General features: G+C 36.7%; 2 protein-coding genes across 7 annotated transcripts in view; both read right to left on the reverse strand.

The window, feature by feature from the left end:
- Positions 1-16914, reverse strand: part of LOC307167413 (NACHT, LRR and PYD domains-containing protein 3-like) — a 146364-nt gene that overhangs the window by 28808 nt on the left and 100642 nt on the right. For 2 of the 6 annotated variants that reach the window (XM_079886495.1, XM_079886494.1), the window contains exons 1-2: positions 1214-1299; positions 308-404 (exon numbers count right to left, since the gene is read on the reverse strand). The exons of 2 other annotated variants lie outside the window; for them this stretch is intronic. In XM_079886495.1, coding sequence (XP_079742621.1) covers positions 308-357 — 50 coding nt within the window. In that variant the 5' untranslated portion in view covers positions 358-404; positions 1214-1299. Of the gene's footprint in view, positions 1-307; positions 405-1213; positions 1300-16914 lie in introns of those variants that run through there. 2 more of the 6 variants (XM_079886499.1, XM_079886496.1) reach the window with 1 other exon arrangement.
- Positions 8405-16914, reverse strand: part of LOC307167408 (NACHT, LRR and PYD domains-containing protein 3-like) — a 147815-nt gene continuing 139305 nt past the window's right edge. The window contains exons 15-17 of the mRNA XM_079886483.1: positions 16050-16223; positions 11464-11637; positions 8405-9979 (exon numbers count right to left, since the gene is read on the reverse strand). Of these exons, the coding sequence (XP_079742609.1) occupies positions 9952-9979; positions 11464-11637; positions 16050-16223 (376 nt within the window). The 3' untranslated portion in view covers positions 8405-9951. The remainder of the gene's footprint in view (positions 9980-11463; positions 11638-16049; positions 16224-16914) is intronic.

Below are 16914 nucleotides of genomic sequence, written 5' to 3' on the forward strand. Positions count from 1 at the left end.
ATCTAAAACTTTTGACCGGTAGTATATATATATATATATATATATATATATATATATATATATATATATATATATATATATATATATATATCTTACCGATCTAAAACTTTTGACCGGTAGTATATATATATATATATATATATATATATATATATATATATATATATATATAGCGACCTGCACTTGAAGATTTTTCAATTGCTCATGGTGGACTGTCTGACTAGCATGTGGCCGGTTATAGCCAATAATGCAAAAGGGCAAAATCTTTTTCTGTAATACAATATTTAACAGTGTTTGTTGAAAGTACCTGCATCCTGTAGAAAAAGCTCCATCTCTGGATCCTTGTGAATCAGCCATGATGAAGCTGCAGGAGAATCTGATGAGTTTGATCTCCTCCACTGACTCTGAATAAAAAAATTAAAAAAACATTAATCATTTCCTTCATAAATTTAGCTGAACATATCTGGAATGTGTGAGAAAAAGGATCATGTGACTGTGTTAACTCAAGCTCAGTCATAGCCTACATGTTTACACATGTGCTGTTAAACTTCTGAAGAATCACAGACATCACCAAACACAAAAGAAGCATTGAAGTGAAAGAAACCCGTTATTAAATATTTTATATCAAACAAACAAGCACTTAAAATGTCCTCCAGAGATTAATATTAATATGAAGAAGTCACCACACATGAACACTCACCTTGATCAAACTTTTACAAGATAACGGTTCTCAAATCCTCCAGCTTTAACATCATAAAGACACACTGAAATTCCTGCATAAACGTTTCTATAAAATACTTTTATGATCTGTTTTTCTGTTTCGTGTTCATTTTTTATCTGATTAAAATGGCGACAGGTTAACTAACTTAACGTTAACTTACTTTCACTTTCCATTTGTAGAGAGAGAGAGAGAGAGAGAGAGAGAGAGAGAGAGAGAGAGAGAGAGAGAGAGAGAGAGAGAGAGAGAGAGAATATGTTTGAGGGGTTTTATGTGGTTTTTTGGGGGGTTAATTGTTTGATTTGCTGTTCTCTCTCGCTCATTTCGTTAAGACGTTTCACTCATTTGCTAATGACACGGGAATAAGATATCCATGACTCATAATTTCACTCGAGCGGATTTCTGACCAGAATACTCGATTATTTATAATATACAGATTATAATATACAGATATCTAATCAATCTTAAACATGTAATGAATAATATTGAACTCACTTTTCTCGAGTGGACGCACACGGCCTGTGATAAACACTGGAGGGCGACTTCCCGAACAAACTTCACTGCGTCACAAAATCTTCTTCTTCTTTGTGTTTATTATTGGCGGGTCGCAGCTTTTCAGGTGCGCCACCTCTGTGCTGGAGTGTGAAGTGATTTCAGGCTAGGAGGTGTACAACATCATGATATCTATTCTGTTCTTAAGTCTACTATTCTTAATGAATTTTAAAACTCTCTGTAGTTTTACCAGACCCTTTTTTTGTGTTTAATATGTTGCTGGTTGTAAATTCTTTACATCCTATGTTCTGTAGTTCTCTTTTAGTTGATTTCTTTCCTGTTCATAGAACAGAATAACAACACATGATCAATTGTTTCCATTACTTGGCATAGTTCATATAATACTGTACTGTGTTTTCCTATTATATGAAGTTTTTTATGGCCCATCAAGTCTTGTTAAAAAGCATCTGATCTTCTGCTTAAATTTTTGTGTCATTTTACTTTGTCTCACGCTGTTGTGTAGCCTATATTATAAAAATGTGTTCCTGTTTTACATTCATTCCAATTTCCTTGCCATTTCTGATTATACTTTTTCCTTCATCCTACTTAAAAGTACCACAAGCCAAACAGTCTAAAATCCAACAGGCAGAGGTCAGGCAAATAACACTTCAGAGAACCAGTCCAAAGTCAAAAAAGCAGGAGAATGAATATCACAAAAAATACAAAAAGGGAATGAATATATACTTGAAGATATGAGTCTCTTTATATAGGGTGTCTGAGTATGTGTGTGAATTGATATCAGGTGTTTGTGATAAGACCGGAGATTTAGAGCACTGCAAGGCAAATAATTTAATAATGCACACAATATTATGACGATAAGGGATTGTGTGACACAGACAATTTCCTCTGGCCCAGATGTGGCCCACAGCTTGTAAAATGATTCCCGTTTTTACATCAATTTACATCAAAAACATCACTTTTCCATACACTGAAAAGTGCCTTTTTTTATGTGGCACAGGTCTGGCCCAAAGACAGATCCGGCTGAGAGTTGCGGGAAATATGTGGCCCAGAAACTGGCAGTGAAACCCAAATTCATTCATTTAAAAAGATGAAGGGTTTTTATTATAAAATTAACAAAGGATATAATATAAACATGTACAAGCAATGAACAATTACACTATAATATTAACATTTACTTTTTACACGACAAAATAACAAGCAAATTATATTTAATGCCTCCTCCATAATCATTTCCCATTTTATGCATCAGATGAGGACGTGAAGTGCCAATTTTCGGACCCGCTGTTCCCGCTGTTCGGACCTTTCGATTTTTTTTTTTTTGATTTTTTTTAAATGTTTGAAGAAGAAAAAAAAAAAAAACGGACCTTCCGATACTGCATGAAGTTCGAAACTTTAAACGTCATCAATCACGTAGTATTGTCATTTCGATACAAGCATCGGTACAGTGTGTGATGCAAAAGTGCTGTGAAAACTGCTTTGGAGCATTGAAACCCTGGTATATCAACCATCCCATCACTACTTGCAATGGCAAAAGTTTGTTTAACAAAACAAACCAAAGTTTGTTAAACAAAAACGCCAATAAAAGTCATAGTACGGGATTCGAACTGCGTTAAAAAAGCAGCTGAATTGATGTCCAAGTGTCGTATCACAATGAGCTATCACATAGGGACAGAATACACAAGGTTATTGATATAGGTACATATCATTCAAAAGTCTTCTTTGTTTCATTATGGGAAGGGATTGGGTCCTGTTAACTTGTGCCTCAAGCCCTCAGTTGAAGAGACATTTGAATTCCAATAAGATTCAACCACTCAACTCATATTTTCTGGATGTGTACCCGTATTTTAAGTGTGCAGTTGGTTTAATATAGATTTGTGTGTCCGATTGTAACATGATTTTTCTCTCCCAGTGTAAACGTATTAAATATATTTACACTTAAATCACAATTAGAGTTGCCAATTGTACACTGCATATATTTAAAAATGGGCTTTTAACAAATTTTTTTTTTTAGTCATACATTTGAACACTTTCTAAAAGAAATATCCAATAAAGTAATGAAGTAAATTCTATGCATGAAGTCAACTTTAAAAAAATACTCGAATTGAAAATACTCAAAACTTTAAATATACTACAACTTCAGGATATTAAATCATGTATTTTTCCAGTGCATTGTTCAATGACAATTTTGAGCATATAATTTACCTAAAATATATTTTAAAGTAATGTTCAAATAAGTACACTTTAAAGAAATACACAGAACTTATATCTTTCTAAAATATATTTTTAGAAAATATACTAAATTACAATTATTTTAAAGTGTGTTAAAAGTTGTATTGTGAAAATTGGTAAAAGCATGATGCTAATATACTTTCTATATATTTCAAGAGTTAGTACACATCTGTGTTAGTATATTTGCAATATACTTTTGAAAAGGGAATCAATTTGTAATACAATAAATATACATATTTTTCACAAGGGTATGCACGTTTCTGTGATGGGTAGGTTTAGGGATCAGAGGTCAGGTTAGGCCAAAGAAAACATCATTAATCTGAATGGAAGTCTATGCAATGTCCTCACTAATGTGTGTGTGTGTGTGTGTGTGTGTGTGTGTGTGTGTGTGTGTGTGTGTGTGTGTGTGTGTGTGTGTGTGTGTGTGCGTGCGTGTGTATGAGGAGGACTGTGTAGTTACTTGTATAATAATCAAGATTACAGCTATAGATTTATGCATTTCCCGGTGTGTCTCAGGTTTTTGCTGTAATCTTGTGACTGAATGCATGATGAATCAAAGGCCTTAAAATGAGTCTATAAACAACAATTAGTCCTAATGAGGGAATTTTAAGTGTACTCTCAAAAATAAGTCTTAGAGCTGAAGTGGAAAGCATTGTTGGTAATTGTTGGTAAATCATTGTTGGTGGATTTTTTAGATGTGTAAACAAAGGTCCAGCTTACAGAAATATTTTCTAAGAAAGTTTAGGGAATTATCCCATTAAGTTATGAAAACGAAATTCCCGGATGATTCAAAACATCTTATAAGTCTTTTTTAGTTAAACGAACGTTAAGAGAACATTCCATTTTATTGTTTTGGAAACATTATAGAAATGTTACTTTTGAATGTTCTCTGAAAATTCTGTAACTAGTTACATTCAAAAGATGTTAAATGAATGTCTAACTAAAATGCTTCAGAAAAAAAAAAGGTTCCATGAACGCTTTAAATAATGATTTTGTGCTAATGTTTTGAGAACATTATTAAAGACCATAACTCTGAACAAACATTCTTCCAGTTGAATGTTTGTTCACAACTTTAAAAGAACCTTTCCAGAATGTTAGCTTAAGTTCTAAGAAGGTTCCCTGTGTTTGCACTGCAGGCGAGTGACGCTGTACCTGTAAACATGTAAATGCAGCTCATTCCACAGGCCTTTATATAAAGATAATCCAATCTAATGTCTGCATGATGTATCTGGTGTTGCTCTTGTGCTGCAGTTCTACAGGATTGAGAAATATTTCATCAACAAATGAAGGAGCCAGAATCTTGCACAACAATTCACAGTTGATTTATGGGCAACAAACTTTAAAGGTAATTACCAGCACTAAACACACTGAGAATGTATGTGTGCAGCGTAGATATTTCTGTATGTGTGTAAGACCAATAGAGATTCTCTGTTTGTGATTTCACCTGTTATAGATTTCATCTGTTTGTGTTCTTGTGCAGAGTAAGTTTATAAACTCACTGCTTGTGTTTTAAAGTAAAGTCACTGTGTTTCTGAAGTTCAGTGACTGTGATTAAAAGAGGATTTTGTTTCATTGTGACACATAAAAGATCATAATAATGATGCAAAACATCCAAACTTTCACCTAAATTAATGCTGTATGTAAACCAATTAATGCTGACCTTTTGTTTGTTCTTTTCATTTTTCATTTGTTATTTTTATTGTTATCAGTTGTTTTTAGCTCTTCAGTATTCCTAATTTCCATTTGAAATTAATTCTTCAGTTTGTTCACTTTGTTTGTCCATTCTTTTAATATTTTTTAAAAAGTTCAAAAAAATGTAAAATACAAGTAATTTGAAAATACAAAATTTACTTATAAGTACTATTTTGAAGTGCAAGAGTAACTGTGGAGTTAGATACACGTAAGAGTATAGAATATCAGAATATCATTGTTTAGTGCAGAAGATGCGCTTGTAACAGAAGATTTGCGAGACAGCGAGAATGAGCTTCTCACATGACAGTAAAGTTGACATCTTACTCTCTTCTGACTGCCGTTATCAATCTTTTTTTTTTTACCTCTTTTTGAAAGTTGTGAAAACACTCTGTTGTGGCATTTTTCTTTTTTCTATTTGAGCAAATGGGAACACAAAAATATATTTAATGCAGTCTCTCATTCACCACTATAGAAGTTTACCCAAGAATGACGACTTCCACTTCTGAAAAACCCGGAAATGTGAAAAGGGTCAATAGGATGTGTTACGTGATGTGCTTGCATCTAGTCAAACTGTGACTATTTGGTAGTCCTATTTGTATTTTATATGTCTATGGTCCTATCAAGCTTGGTGATTGAAATTACATATATGAATAAGTATTTTGAGTATTTTAAAATTACAGTCTCTCAAAGTATTTAATTACAAATTACTTTTGATTTATTTTTGTTAAGGAAAATACAAATGACAGAATGCTCACAAGTAATTAAATACATATTTGAAATACATTTAATTAAAATACTGCCCATCTCTGCACACATACACAAACCCAGACGCACATCTGCAAAGGGACGGATGGCCCTTCAAAAAGTTGTGTCGTCGTAGGAGAGGAATGTGGACAAACGTTGACAACATATCAAAGGTTGACTTGCTCATCCTAGGGCTGGGCGATTTAAATCGTGATATTGTTATGCGCATCTCGTCAATAAAGCCGGTTCCTTGATTAGTAGTAAATCGCCATCACCTGCTTTCAGATGGAGCGGCATTTACTACAAAGAACCGTAGTTAACTGACAAGCTGAGCCATATCGCATTAAAATCGCGGACGTATCGCCAGCGATTTTAATGCGATATGGCTCAGCTTGTCAGTTAACTACGGCTCTTTGTAGTAAATGCCGCTCCATCTGAAAGCAGGTGATGGCGATTTACTACTAATCAAGGAACCGGCTTTACTGACGAGATGCGCATAACAATATCACGATTTAAATCGCCCAGCCCTAGCTCATCCTAAAATTTATCACCCTCTGCTCCTCGTTAAAGCCAATATTTAAACAGAATATGCTCCCACTAGTCCTGAGATCTCTCTCGCACACAATAACTCACACATATGCGCAGGCTGCAATGATGGCCCTTTTTGTCTTCCTCAAAATCATGGTGATGTTTGGCAAACTTTGCATAGGCCTTTATCGCAGAGCTAGCATCAAGAATATTTTGCGTTCGTCCATCTGTGCAAGATCATTTAACCCTTTAAGCATGCGCAATGTTTCAGATAGTATGGCAAGTGTAAACACATCGGATACAGTTGAAAGAATGTGTAAACAGACGGTAAATTGGCCATCAAGACCTGCAGTGCAAACAAGGCCTTTTTTTCAGAATAATAACAATTTAACTTTTTAAATTTATTAATTTAAACTAATTATTAGGCTATAATTTTTACCACCCTCCACGCCTCCCCTGGCATGCTCTGGCGCCCCCCACACTTTGAAAACCCCTGTCTTACTCTAAACCCTGATTTAGATAGTTCACAACAGAACGGGCTGGAGAATCCTCCATATCTTAATGAGTATTGTGATGCAGTAGACCCTTGGCAGGCCCAACTGGGTCACCTCGAGTCTACTGCGGACATGTTACAGTCCGGAAAAATAATAAAAATGATGGCTCAACCCGTAGCACTCTTAAGAGTATGATGGATTTATTTACAAGTGCCCAAAGTTGAATAATCCAGTGAAATATAAATATAAATAATATATATATATATATATATACACAAGTGTACCGTCCTGTAAAATAAAGTAACAAAACAACAAAAATAAAATAGATTAAACTTGCCGAATATATACTCAAACTCCCACGTATCCACAATATACAAAATAACAATAGCTCACGATTTTGCAGTAGTCCGTTGCTCGACTTGGTAAAACAAGTCCTGTTCTGGAGTCTGGCTCCTGCCTTTAAAGGCCAAACTCCGCCCCTTTTTCGGGGACCACCATTAACAGGTACTTGCCATAAGGTGACAATGTCTTCCACATTCAAATTGACAAATAACTCCACGCTATAACAAACAAACTTTTTTATACCTTTATACCTAACTAATTTCAATAAACATTATAACATAATAAACAAGACAACCATAACTTAAATTACGTTTTGTCTTTTATCTTTAAACTTGGGTACCCCACATTTAGACACCACATGGTTTCACCCAGTTCTGGTCCACTGCGCCAGCGCGGCATAGCCGCTCGCCCTACCTGAGCTCGAGTTTGCCGGCGCAGCTCCCAGCAACCGGTTTACGCCAACATATAACAGACGATTTAATACATAAAACAAACAAATAATGAAAATGCATGATATGTCCGGAAGAAATAACAGAAGGGAAGTGTGGAATGTGGATGAATGACTAAGTGCTATCGGAATCGCGTGTGCAACCGCTTCTCCAATAGCGGCATCAACAAGTGAGAAAAGTGTGTGTGGTTGATGCGTGTATGTGTGTGTGTGTGTGTGTGTGACCCCCAATTTCCACCGGCTGCGTTACGGCTCCGGCACGGCGGCGGAGTCAATAGGTTTCCATTAAAGTCAATGAGTGTATTTCCACTGAATGCGGTACAGCTGCGTTCCGACTCCGGCGATCCGCAGCCCTCCGGAGCAGATACGCAGAGCTTCTATTTTTGCCGGATGCCGGAGAGCTACGCAGCACTGCAGGGCAGAATGCGCAGGACAGGAAGTCGAGCAAAAAAACAGAACAAACCAAAACAAAATAAAAGATCCGGTTAATTTTCTAAATAAAATACACCGTGATCATGGCGGATCATATTTCCCTACACTACACCTTGAAAACGTCATAATATGCCATTCCTCATAACGTTCTGTTTATAGAAACTATATATCGCGCGATCATACGTGAATTAGCGAGATCTCGTGGGTCCTCGTGACTTCAGCTGTCAGTCATGGACGCAGCCGTTCCGCAACAAATCCGGACCTGGTGGGTATTGACGGACGACGGAACACGGAGCTGTCACGCAGCGGAGCCGTTCCACAGCCGTTACGCATCTGGTGGAAATTGGGGGTGAGTGTGTGTGAGTGTGCCAGTGCTGCCACTTGCAGCGGTGAAGAAGGTCACTTCTTCACAGTATTATGTAAAATAGATTGTAGTGTATCTGTGTTTGTGTGATTGCAACAAAATGGCAAGGCAGTTCAGCAGCTGCCCTGCTGTTACAGTAACACCAAAGCACTTTAATTACTGACCTGTGTGTGTGTGTGTGAGTGTGTTCAAAGACCCAATTAAACACATCTGCCTCTATAATAACTGATTTAAAGCACAATTTCTCTAGATGGAAATTAGCAACAAATGCAATATTCTATACTAGCAGTATATCTGTACCATCTTAAACAGTTCATATTAAATTCAGGTTTCAAGTCACGAGCACTAAACTCAACACACTGCAGATGAATGTGGGCCACTGGAGCATCAGACAGAAATATTTTGAACGCTGAGTTACTCTTAGAAGGTTTGTGTGTTGAGATCCATGCAGCAGCTCCACAGCTCTGCAAACCCCATCACTCTGCAAATTCTGCAAATGATAATAATTTAAAGGTGCATTATGCAACTTATATTTGTTTTGCATGTGTGTGTTCAAAATTAACTAAATTTAAATAATATTATGTAAATATGTGATGTGCAAAAATATTATGACTGGATAATAAGGGAATGTGTTTAACAGGACAGATGCAGTGTGTTTATTTCCGCACAGATCCGATATGATCATCAAGGATAATTCTGATACTGAAAAAATGAAACCTGTATGTATTTTTATGTATAATGTTAATTTAAAGTGTTTTAAAATAATTAAAAAATAAACATGAATGAACCAGACATATAAAATGATATTCATATTCATTGTTTATCAATCCAGCCAGTACAAGCTAAAGGTGCTGCACTTTCAGTTTCCTGTATAGTTTTGTAATAAGTATCCTCAAAATTAAATGATGACAGTTTTACTGTAGTGTTACACAAAGATGTGCTGATAGCTATTCTTAGATTTGGCAATTAAAAATTAGACAAATTTATTATAATAGGATACAGCAAATCAAAATCTAAAGCACAATGATGTAAATATGCACAGTGCAGAACTAAGTGTGGCTATAGTGACTAAAAGAAGAAAGTCATATACACCTAGGATTGCTTGAGAGTGAGTAAATTAACCTTTTATTAGTCTTTGTCTCCCTCTGCTGGTACAACACAAACACACATATTCAGGCTCTATATTTTCTCTGTAACAAAACCTCCAACCTTTTTAAATGTATACTGTGTGTTTACACAAATAAAATGGTTAATCTATGAATGAGAAACTGTAATTTGCTGCAGTGAAATAAAAGGTGTTTCACTGTCACCTCATCAGGTCTGCCAAAGTATTGTTGAAATCTAACTGAAGTCTTAATTTATAACAGTGAAGTCACTGTATCTTCAGTCTCTGTTGATTCTGTTGACTGTGAGTCTCTGTAGTGGATCCTTATTCACCATCAGATGATCACAAGAAGATCAGGTCATCGAAAGTCCTAAAATAGAAACACACAAACAGTCACATATGCAGTATGAGACATCAAGTCTGTCACATCTTTTCATAAGAAAACTTTGCACTAACTAGATAAAATATATTAATTCATTCTCAAACATGATAATTTAGCTTCTATCCGATGCTCAAAGTCACTTTACAAAATCAAAAGGACATGAAAGCTCACTTTCACACAACGCGCACACAATCTGATACAGAAACAGCAGAAGTTATCATTACACTTAAATGCAAATTTAATGTCAGTTAACAACAAACAACCCAAATCTCAGATTATCACACACATAGAGACAGTTAAAGAGTAAAAGCTGAAAATAACATTAATGTTATTTCTGCGTGTGATCTACTGACGACACGCAAATTGAAGAACACAGACGCAATCAGATAATTTCCATAATGACCAACGCAATCTACCAGGTAGCGTCTGGTTTAAGACGTGCTTTTTTTGGGCGGTAAATAATGGCACAAACACCAGCCCATTGACGAGCACAAACCCTTGTAAATCACCTTGCGTGATTTATTTAAATACTCTTCTCCCATAAATTTTGCGCCTGAAAGGGAAACTCCTAAACATGTATTTGAAATAAGGTCCGTCTCAAATATAATCGTGTCCACGCCTTTTCAGCGCTAATTTTTCACTGCGTGTCTTTAATAAATCCTGAAAGTAGATTTTAAATGGCAAAATTGAGTTTGCGCTGGCGATAGCTGTTAGTAAATCTGGCCCTATGGCACAGGATTGAGCAGCCCGGGAACCAGCAGTCAGTGTCTCAGGCTGGGCAGGACAGAACTCAAACACACAGAGACACACAACACAACAGGGGAGAAACAAGACACAAGAACAAAACACCAAAGTTATATGACTGAAAAAGTAAACATATGAATGTAAGGGAAAGAACTAAACAAAAACTAAAATAAATAGCTCTAGCAAAACAGGAGTACAGCAAAAGAAGGCTAGGTGTAAATAGGTATAGACACAGGCTAAATAACAAATCAATTAAAAGGCTAAAATAACAATGCCAATGCAAGGATACAAATAACTACAGAACAAACTCCGGACAATAACACCCGGATAAGTAGGCAATACTTCAGACAAGTCTATGACACGCAACACAACAAGCAAAGACATGAAGCAAGGAAGCACAATATAAAGGGATGAAAGCACATGAGAACCTGGTGATCACAATTAGTGAATCAAGGACTAGACAAAGACAAAACTAGGGTAACTTGGAGGCAAGTCAAGGCAAGCACATGGCCAACATAAATAAAGACACAGCCATATCCTCAATCACCAAAAAAACATGGAAACATTAAACAAAGACACAACAGACAAAGCTTCCAGGGCAGAGCCCTGAGAAAATATTCACACACACATGGTTACTGAATCAGGTATAATTTTCTTTTCTTTTTTCTAGGGAGTAAAACAGCCATTTGAACTTACAATTAAAATATGATCAAAAATTAAATTCTTACATCAGTATCTCCAGTTTATAATGTGGATCATCCTTCAGATCAGAGAGTAGCTTCACTCCTGGGTCTCCTAGTTTATTCCCATTCAGAACCAGTTCTCTCAGGTGTGAGGGGTTTGATCTCAGAGCTGAAGCCAGAGCAGCACAACCTTCATCTGTGACACCACAACTCCACATCCTGTAGAGAACAATGACACATTCTTCATTCTCTCAGATCAGATCAACAAGGACTTTCTCATGATCACATTCAAACTAACATTGTAATGAAGATGTGAGCGAGACAATAAGAAAAAAAAAAGTCATATTATTCTTCTTTTTGCTCCCTGAACACAATATTCAGACACTGAAACTCTGACATCAAATTCTACTACAGATTTATATTAGTGATTAAGAATAATTGATATTACATCTATAGCTCTCCTAGCAACACATCGATATCACCCTAAATACATTTTTCTACATACATTTACTATACTCCCTGCATTATCCCATCAATAAAGTATAAGCTTATGGTCTTATGACCAGATCATGTGACTCTTAGAGAGTGATATTAGATAAGTGATATCTTTATACGCTGAATGATATCTATAAGAATTATTTGATTCTTCTCTACTGATTCATCCTGATGTTCCCACTCTTAGGCGGAGAGAGTCCTTCAACAGTAGGAATGCGAATTCTCAATGTTTCTTTCAGGGAATTGTGACTTGTGTTCATGCATTTAGCTGGTGGCGCTCTGGGGTTTGCTTTTCATGATTTCTGTTAATATGATTTTCTTACTTTATCTGGTAGTCGGTTTGCTCCAACACATTGCACTCATGGAAGGCTTTAGGGTTTCTTCCAGTCTCATTAGTAGCAGAGCATTAATGTGGCGAGCGGAGCTCAAGTCTAGCATCAGGCCTTGATCATGTCTTTCCTGCCGATATACAATTAAAGGTATAGTGGAGGATCTTTCCAAATTTTAGATAAGAACCGCCCTCTCCACTTTTTGAAAAAATGCACATGCGCAACACTCTACCTGCTCCCGAGAGGGAACACCTATTAAACGTGTGCGAGGTTCTCCTCGTGCACGCTCTGTTTACAAGTTGCTGTCGGTATCGCTCATACAAGATTACTTTCCAAAAGAAGATTTGCACTTTTTCTCCAAATAGCATGCCAAACTTTACCTGTCGAGTAGAAACTTAGCGACTGAGGCATCAGTGGGAAGCCCAACCTATGTTTTCAGCGCACGCCATCGTGTGAAACAATCTCCCAAAAACACTCTGGTCTTGTTTCTCTCTTCTGAGTCCTTTCTCTTCTTCTCATACACCTCGTACAAACTTTTTCTCTTGCGACCCTCAGACATTTTCAAAGGACCCAGTGAAATGGCGAGCTTCAATGAATGGCTTAAACCGTACCTCACCACACATAAACACCTGAAAGTGCGCATGCGCAGAAAGTGAAAACTACCTAGGGACGAGCACGTACAACGGCCTTACGTAAACATATCACCAGAATGATTGACAATTAGGAGGACCAATAGTCTAGATGATCCACCCGGAAGAAAAAAATCCTCCACTATACCTTTAAGATTCAGTTATCGCTGTCTTCTCATGTTTAAAATGCTAATTCAATGATTATTTAAGGTCATTGAAGAGCATGCAGTTTGTTGATCCGATTCATAGCTCCACTAAATGTATGAGGTCGTAAGGGGCCTTAGATTCTATGATTATAGTGTGAATTTATATTTAGTTTATTTTCACTCAGCATTCGTTTAATAAATCTATAATATATGATTTTTTCTCTGTAATTATATTTACACATTATATTATGACAGTGGTGTCTGCACACCAGTGATTGATTGTGCTGTTACACCAGCATTCTGAGGTGCTCATGTTATTTTGTTGAGAGTTCATTCTATGTTAATTAAAGGCACAGTGTGTAAGGTTTTTTGATAAAAATATAATTTTAAATATTATATTATTCACTTGCCCTTCACTGTTGTCCTTCCATGGGACTCGAGACCAGTGTGTTGCGCAAGTGTATATCATTAGCATTTGCTCCACCGGCCACGTTCCACTCCCACGGCTCTTGTTTGCACCCTGCCCCATACCACAGTAACATTAATAAAGCTTTAAATGTACCATATTGTCAAAACTGAAATTTCCTGGCTTTTTTCATGATAACAGAGGTCTAAGGGCTATGTAACTACCATATAAGTTTCAAAACAGTCAATCCACAGACAAATGCACACAGCCTGCATAAAGTAGCTGTGCCTTTTCACGAGCTGTTGTGACTTCGGCGTCAGAACTACTCAGTCTCCGCCTTCAGTCACCACCCCGAGCACTGCACACCGTCCCTCACTCCTTTTGCCCAACCCCAGACAACATCGCGTCCATGCCATTACTGAGCAACAACAACACAGAAACATGTGGAGAAAACGCTGTTCAGTCGATGGATGTCAGGAAACTACATCATTGCAAATGCTTCCAAACAATATTAATATAAGAGACCAGTGGCTGATGTTCATTTATTCTGAAATACCACATCAATATTTTGTTCGACCTTAACCTTCTGTTCTGCACATTCATTTCACAAGTGACTGCTTCGTCAAGGCCTGTTTACACCTGGTCACTTCATGCGTTTTTACTGATCAGATAGCTATCTGATTTATCAAAACGATTCCATTTACTCATGGTCACATAAATGTGTTTTTGCAAAACGGATTTAAATCCGATCTTCTATTCCCGCGCTATATGCAGATTTAATGGAGTTCACGTCACCGAAAGCAACAGATATGAGCTGCATTTTATTGATCATCAGCTAATTTCAAAATCAAATACCACAATAGGAGAGAGTGCGGCAACATCACTTGTGAGGTCATTTAGTTTCTTTACTTTTAATGAAGATGATTGGGTGTTAAGCGTCTGCGACTTACTTTCACTTTGATTTGCGATAGTTTGCTCATTGGTTTGACAAATAGATGCAGTGCAGTAGCGCTGTCATATCTGGCTATAACATGTCATATAGCCTATAACACAATCTCATATATTTATTTTTGAGAGGAGTAAAATTTACATATGTGGTTTCACAATCAGATGCATTAACACTTGTCCAGTTTAGTCTGGAATGCGGCCCAAACCACCTCCTGAAGTGGTTTGAGTGATCGGATTTAAATCCATTTCAAATGTGTTTCAGAGGGCATTTACACCTGGTCTTTTCACGATCAGATAGCTATTCGATCACATAAAACGCATGAAGTGGCCAGGTGTAAACAGCCCCTCAGGCACAGTTCAATGCTGGTTTTTCAAAGAAGCTACTCATCAAAGATGCTGCAGTCCCTACATTGTTGGGTCCAACTTCAAATTTGCAACCAGTAAGTAAACTTCTAACACATTTTATGTTACATTACGGAGCCAGCATAATCTGAAATTGTAGTTTGTAAACGGATATGCAATACTAACATATTGCTAAGTTGATGCTGGCGTGTTGTTTTGTACAGTCTATGGTTGCCACAAATTTTGATAGAATATCTGTTGGAAACTGAGTTTGTTTACAGACAGTTTAAATTAGCATTAACGTTAAATCTGTGTGCAGCATTGATGTATTGGTAATTATAATACTCTTACAATAATGCTGAAAGTAAAAAAAAAAAAAAAACATTAATTACCATTCTGAAACATCCTTTGTAAATGCGTTTGGTCCGCTCAAACATATAAGGCCGGATAACATTTCCCTCAGCAATGTCCATCATTACAGGTGTTTTATTTAACTTACTTGTGAGCATAACCAAGCCACAGCGGGCTACAGCATACATGACCCTTGTTGCCTGTGGTTGGCCTAGCCGTGCGTCACTCAGAAAACAACAGGCCAATCAGAAGAGAGGCTCATGAAGATTAATTAGACAGGCCAAAATCAACCTGTTCTTAGCAGAGCTCCTGAGAAAGGAGCTGTAAAAATATATTGAGATGGTTTTTGGTACTTATACTGCAAATATATATTCTTAAGGACTTCAAAACGTAAAATAAAACTCTAGAAAGGTGTACAATATCGGACCTTTAATACATTAGTTCATCCATGAACATGATTTCTGCCCGAGTCCCATTGGATTGCTTTCCATCATCTGTAGAAGTGAAGATGACAACTCCCATGATCCCACGCTACACAGAGAGCCATTTACCTAGTTTTATATTACATTTACATTATATTTGTCTCAAATCGTCATAAAAGAACATACTGACTTTCCCCTGTGCTGCAAGATATGTTTAGTTTTACATTAATTTACAGAAATCAGCTGCTTGGATGAAAATTGCTGATTTTATCTAATTTTCAGGTGAGACTCTCAATTAATTCAGTTAATGGACGCCCTGAAGTATCGTGTTCAGACTGCTGACTCAGCAACGATAGTGTTTAATTGTACAGTACAGTACAGTACATATTATAGTACAGGCATTATCTTAATTTCATAATGTCCTTAAACATAATAAATTGCTGGCCATAAACTGACAATGTGTGCGTCAGTGTGCGAAACCTCGAGTTGTCCTAGACACGGCGCGGTGCTTCTCTTCTGATGTGCGACCCCCTTTAGAGTCTTTATGGTAGAGATGATCTTACCACAGTTCGTCAAGTTTACAGTGAGGATTCCCCAGTCCAGCAGAGAACAGCTTCACTCCTGAGTCTCCTAGTTTATTATCAGAAAGACTCAGTTCTCTCAGGTGTGAGGGATTTGATCTCAGAGCTGAAGCCAGAGCAGCACAACCTTCATCTGTGACACCACACTCAGTCAAACTGTAGAAAACAATTACACACTCTTCACTCTCTCAGATCAGACACACAAAACCAGATCAACAGAGACTTCATTAAAAGAAATCAAAAACATAAGCACCAATAACCATGTTCAATGTGAGTTTGGTAACACTTTATTTTTATAATTAACTTAAGTTATTTTCGTTCTAAAAAAAAAGTTCAAAATACGTAAGCAGCAATATGCAGTTAGTGAATATCCCAATACTGCCAAACTAATGAGAGCAACATTTAGATGAATATGTTAATACATGCTGCACGCTTTCCTCTCAATAAAAAAAATGTATTGTGGTGAGAAAACAGCAGTTAAGAAAGGATCTGATCATAGCGATGTGGATATGTTTGAACAAGCTCTGCAATTCAGCACTCCAGTAAAGTCATGTTTATTTATATACCACTTTATACAATAGATTGTTTAAAAGCAGCAGCTTTTCACTAAAATTAACTTTTTTGCTGAGCTGTTTCAAACTCCTGAAAAAAAATGTTGGCCTGATTTTGATCTAAATGACATCACACCAGTTAGTTCTTGAATTTAGTTTGAAGTAAAAAATAAAAATAAAAATAAAAAGATGGATGTGATGGTCATTAAGGATAAATTGATCTTGTTCTTCATGTATCAAAGTAAAGAGTGTTAAATGTTGATAGTAACACCTTACCGAGGAGCAGCTCATGTGTT

Source organism: Squalius cephalus (assembly GCF_949319135.1).
Source record: "Squalius cephalus genome assembly, chromosome: 11".
NCBI classification, from domain to species: Eukaryota; Metazoa; Chordata; class Actinopteri; order Cypriniformes; family Leuciscidae; genus Squalius; species Squalius cephalus.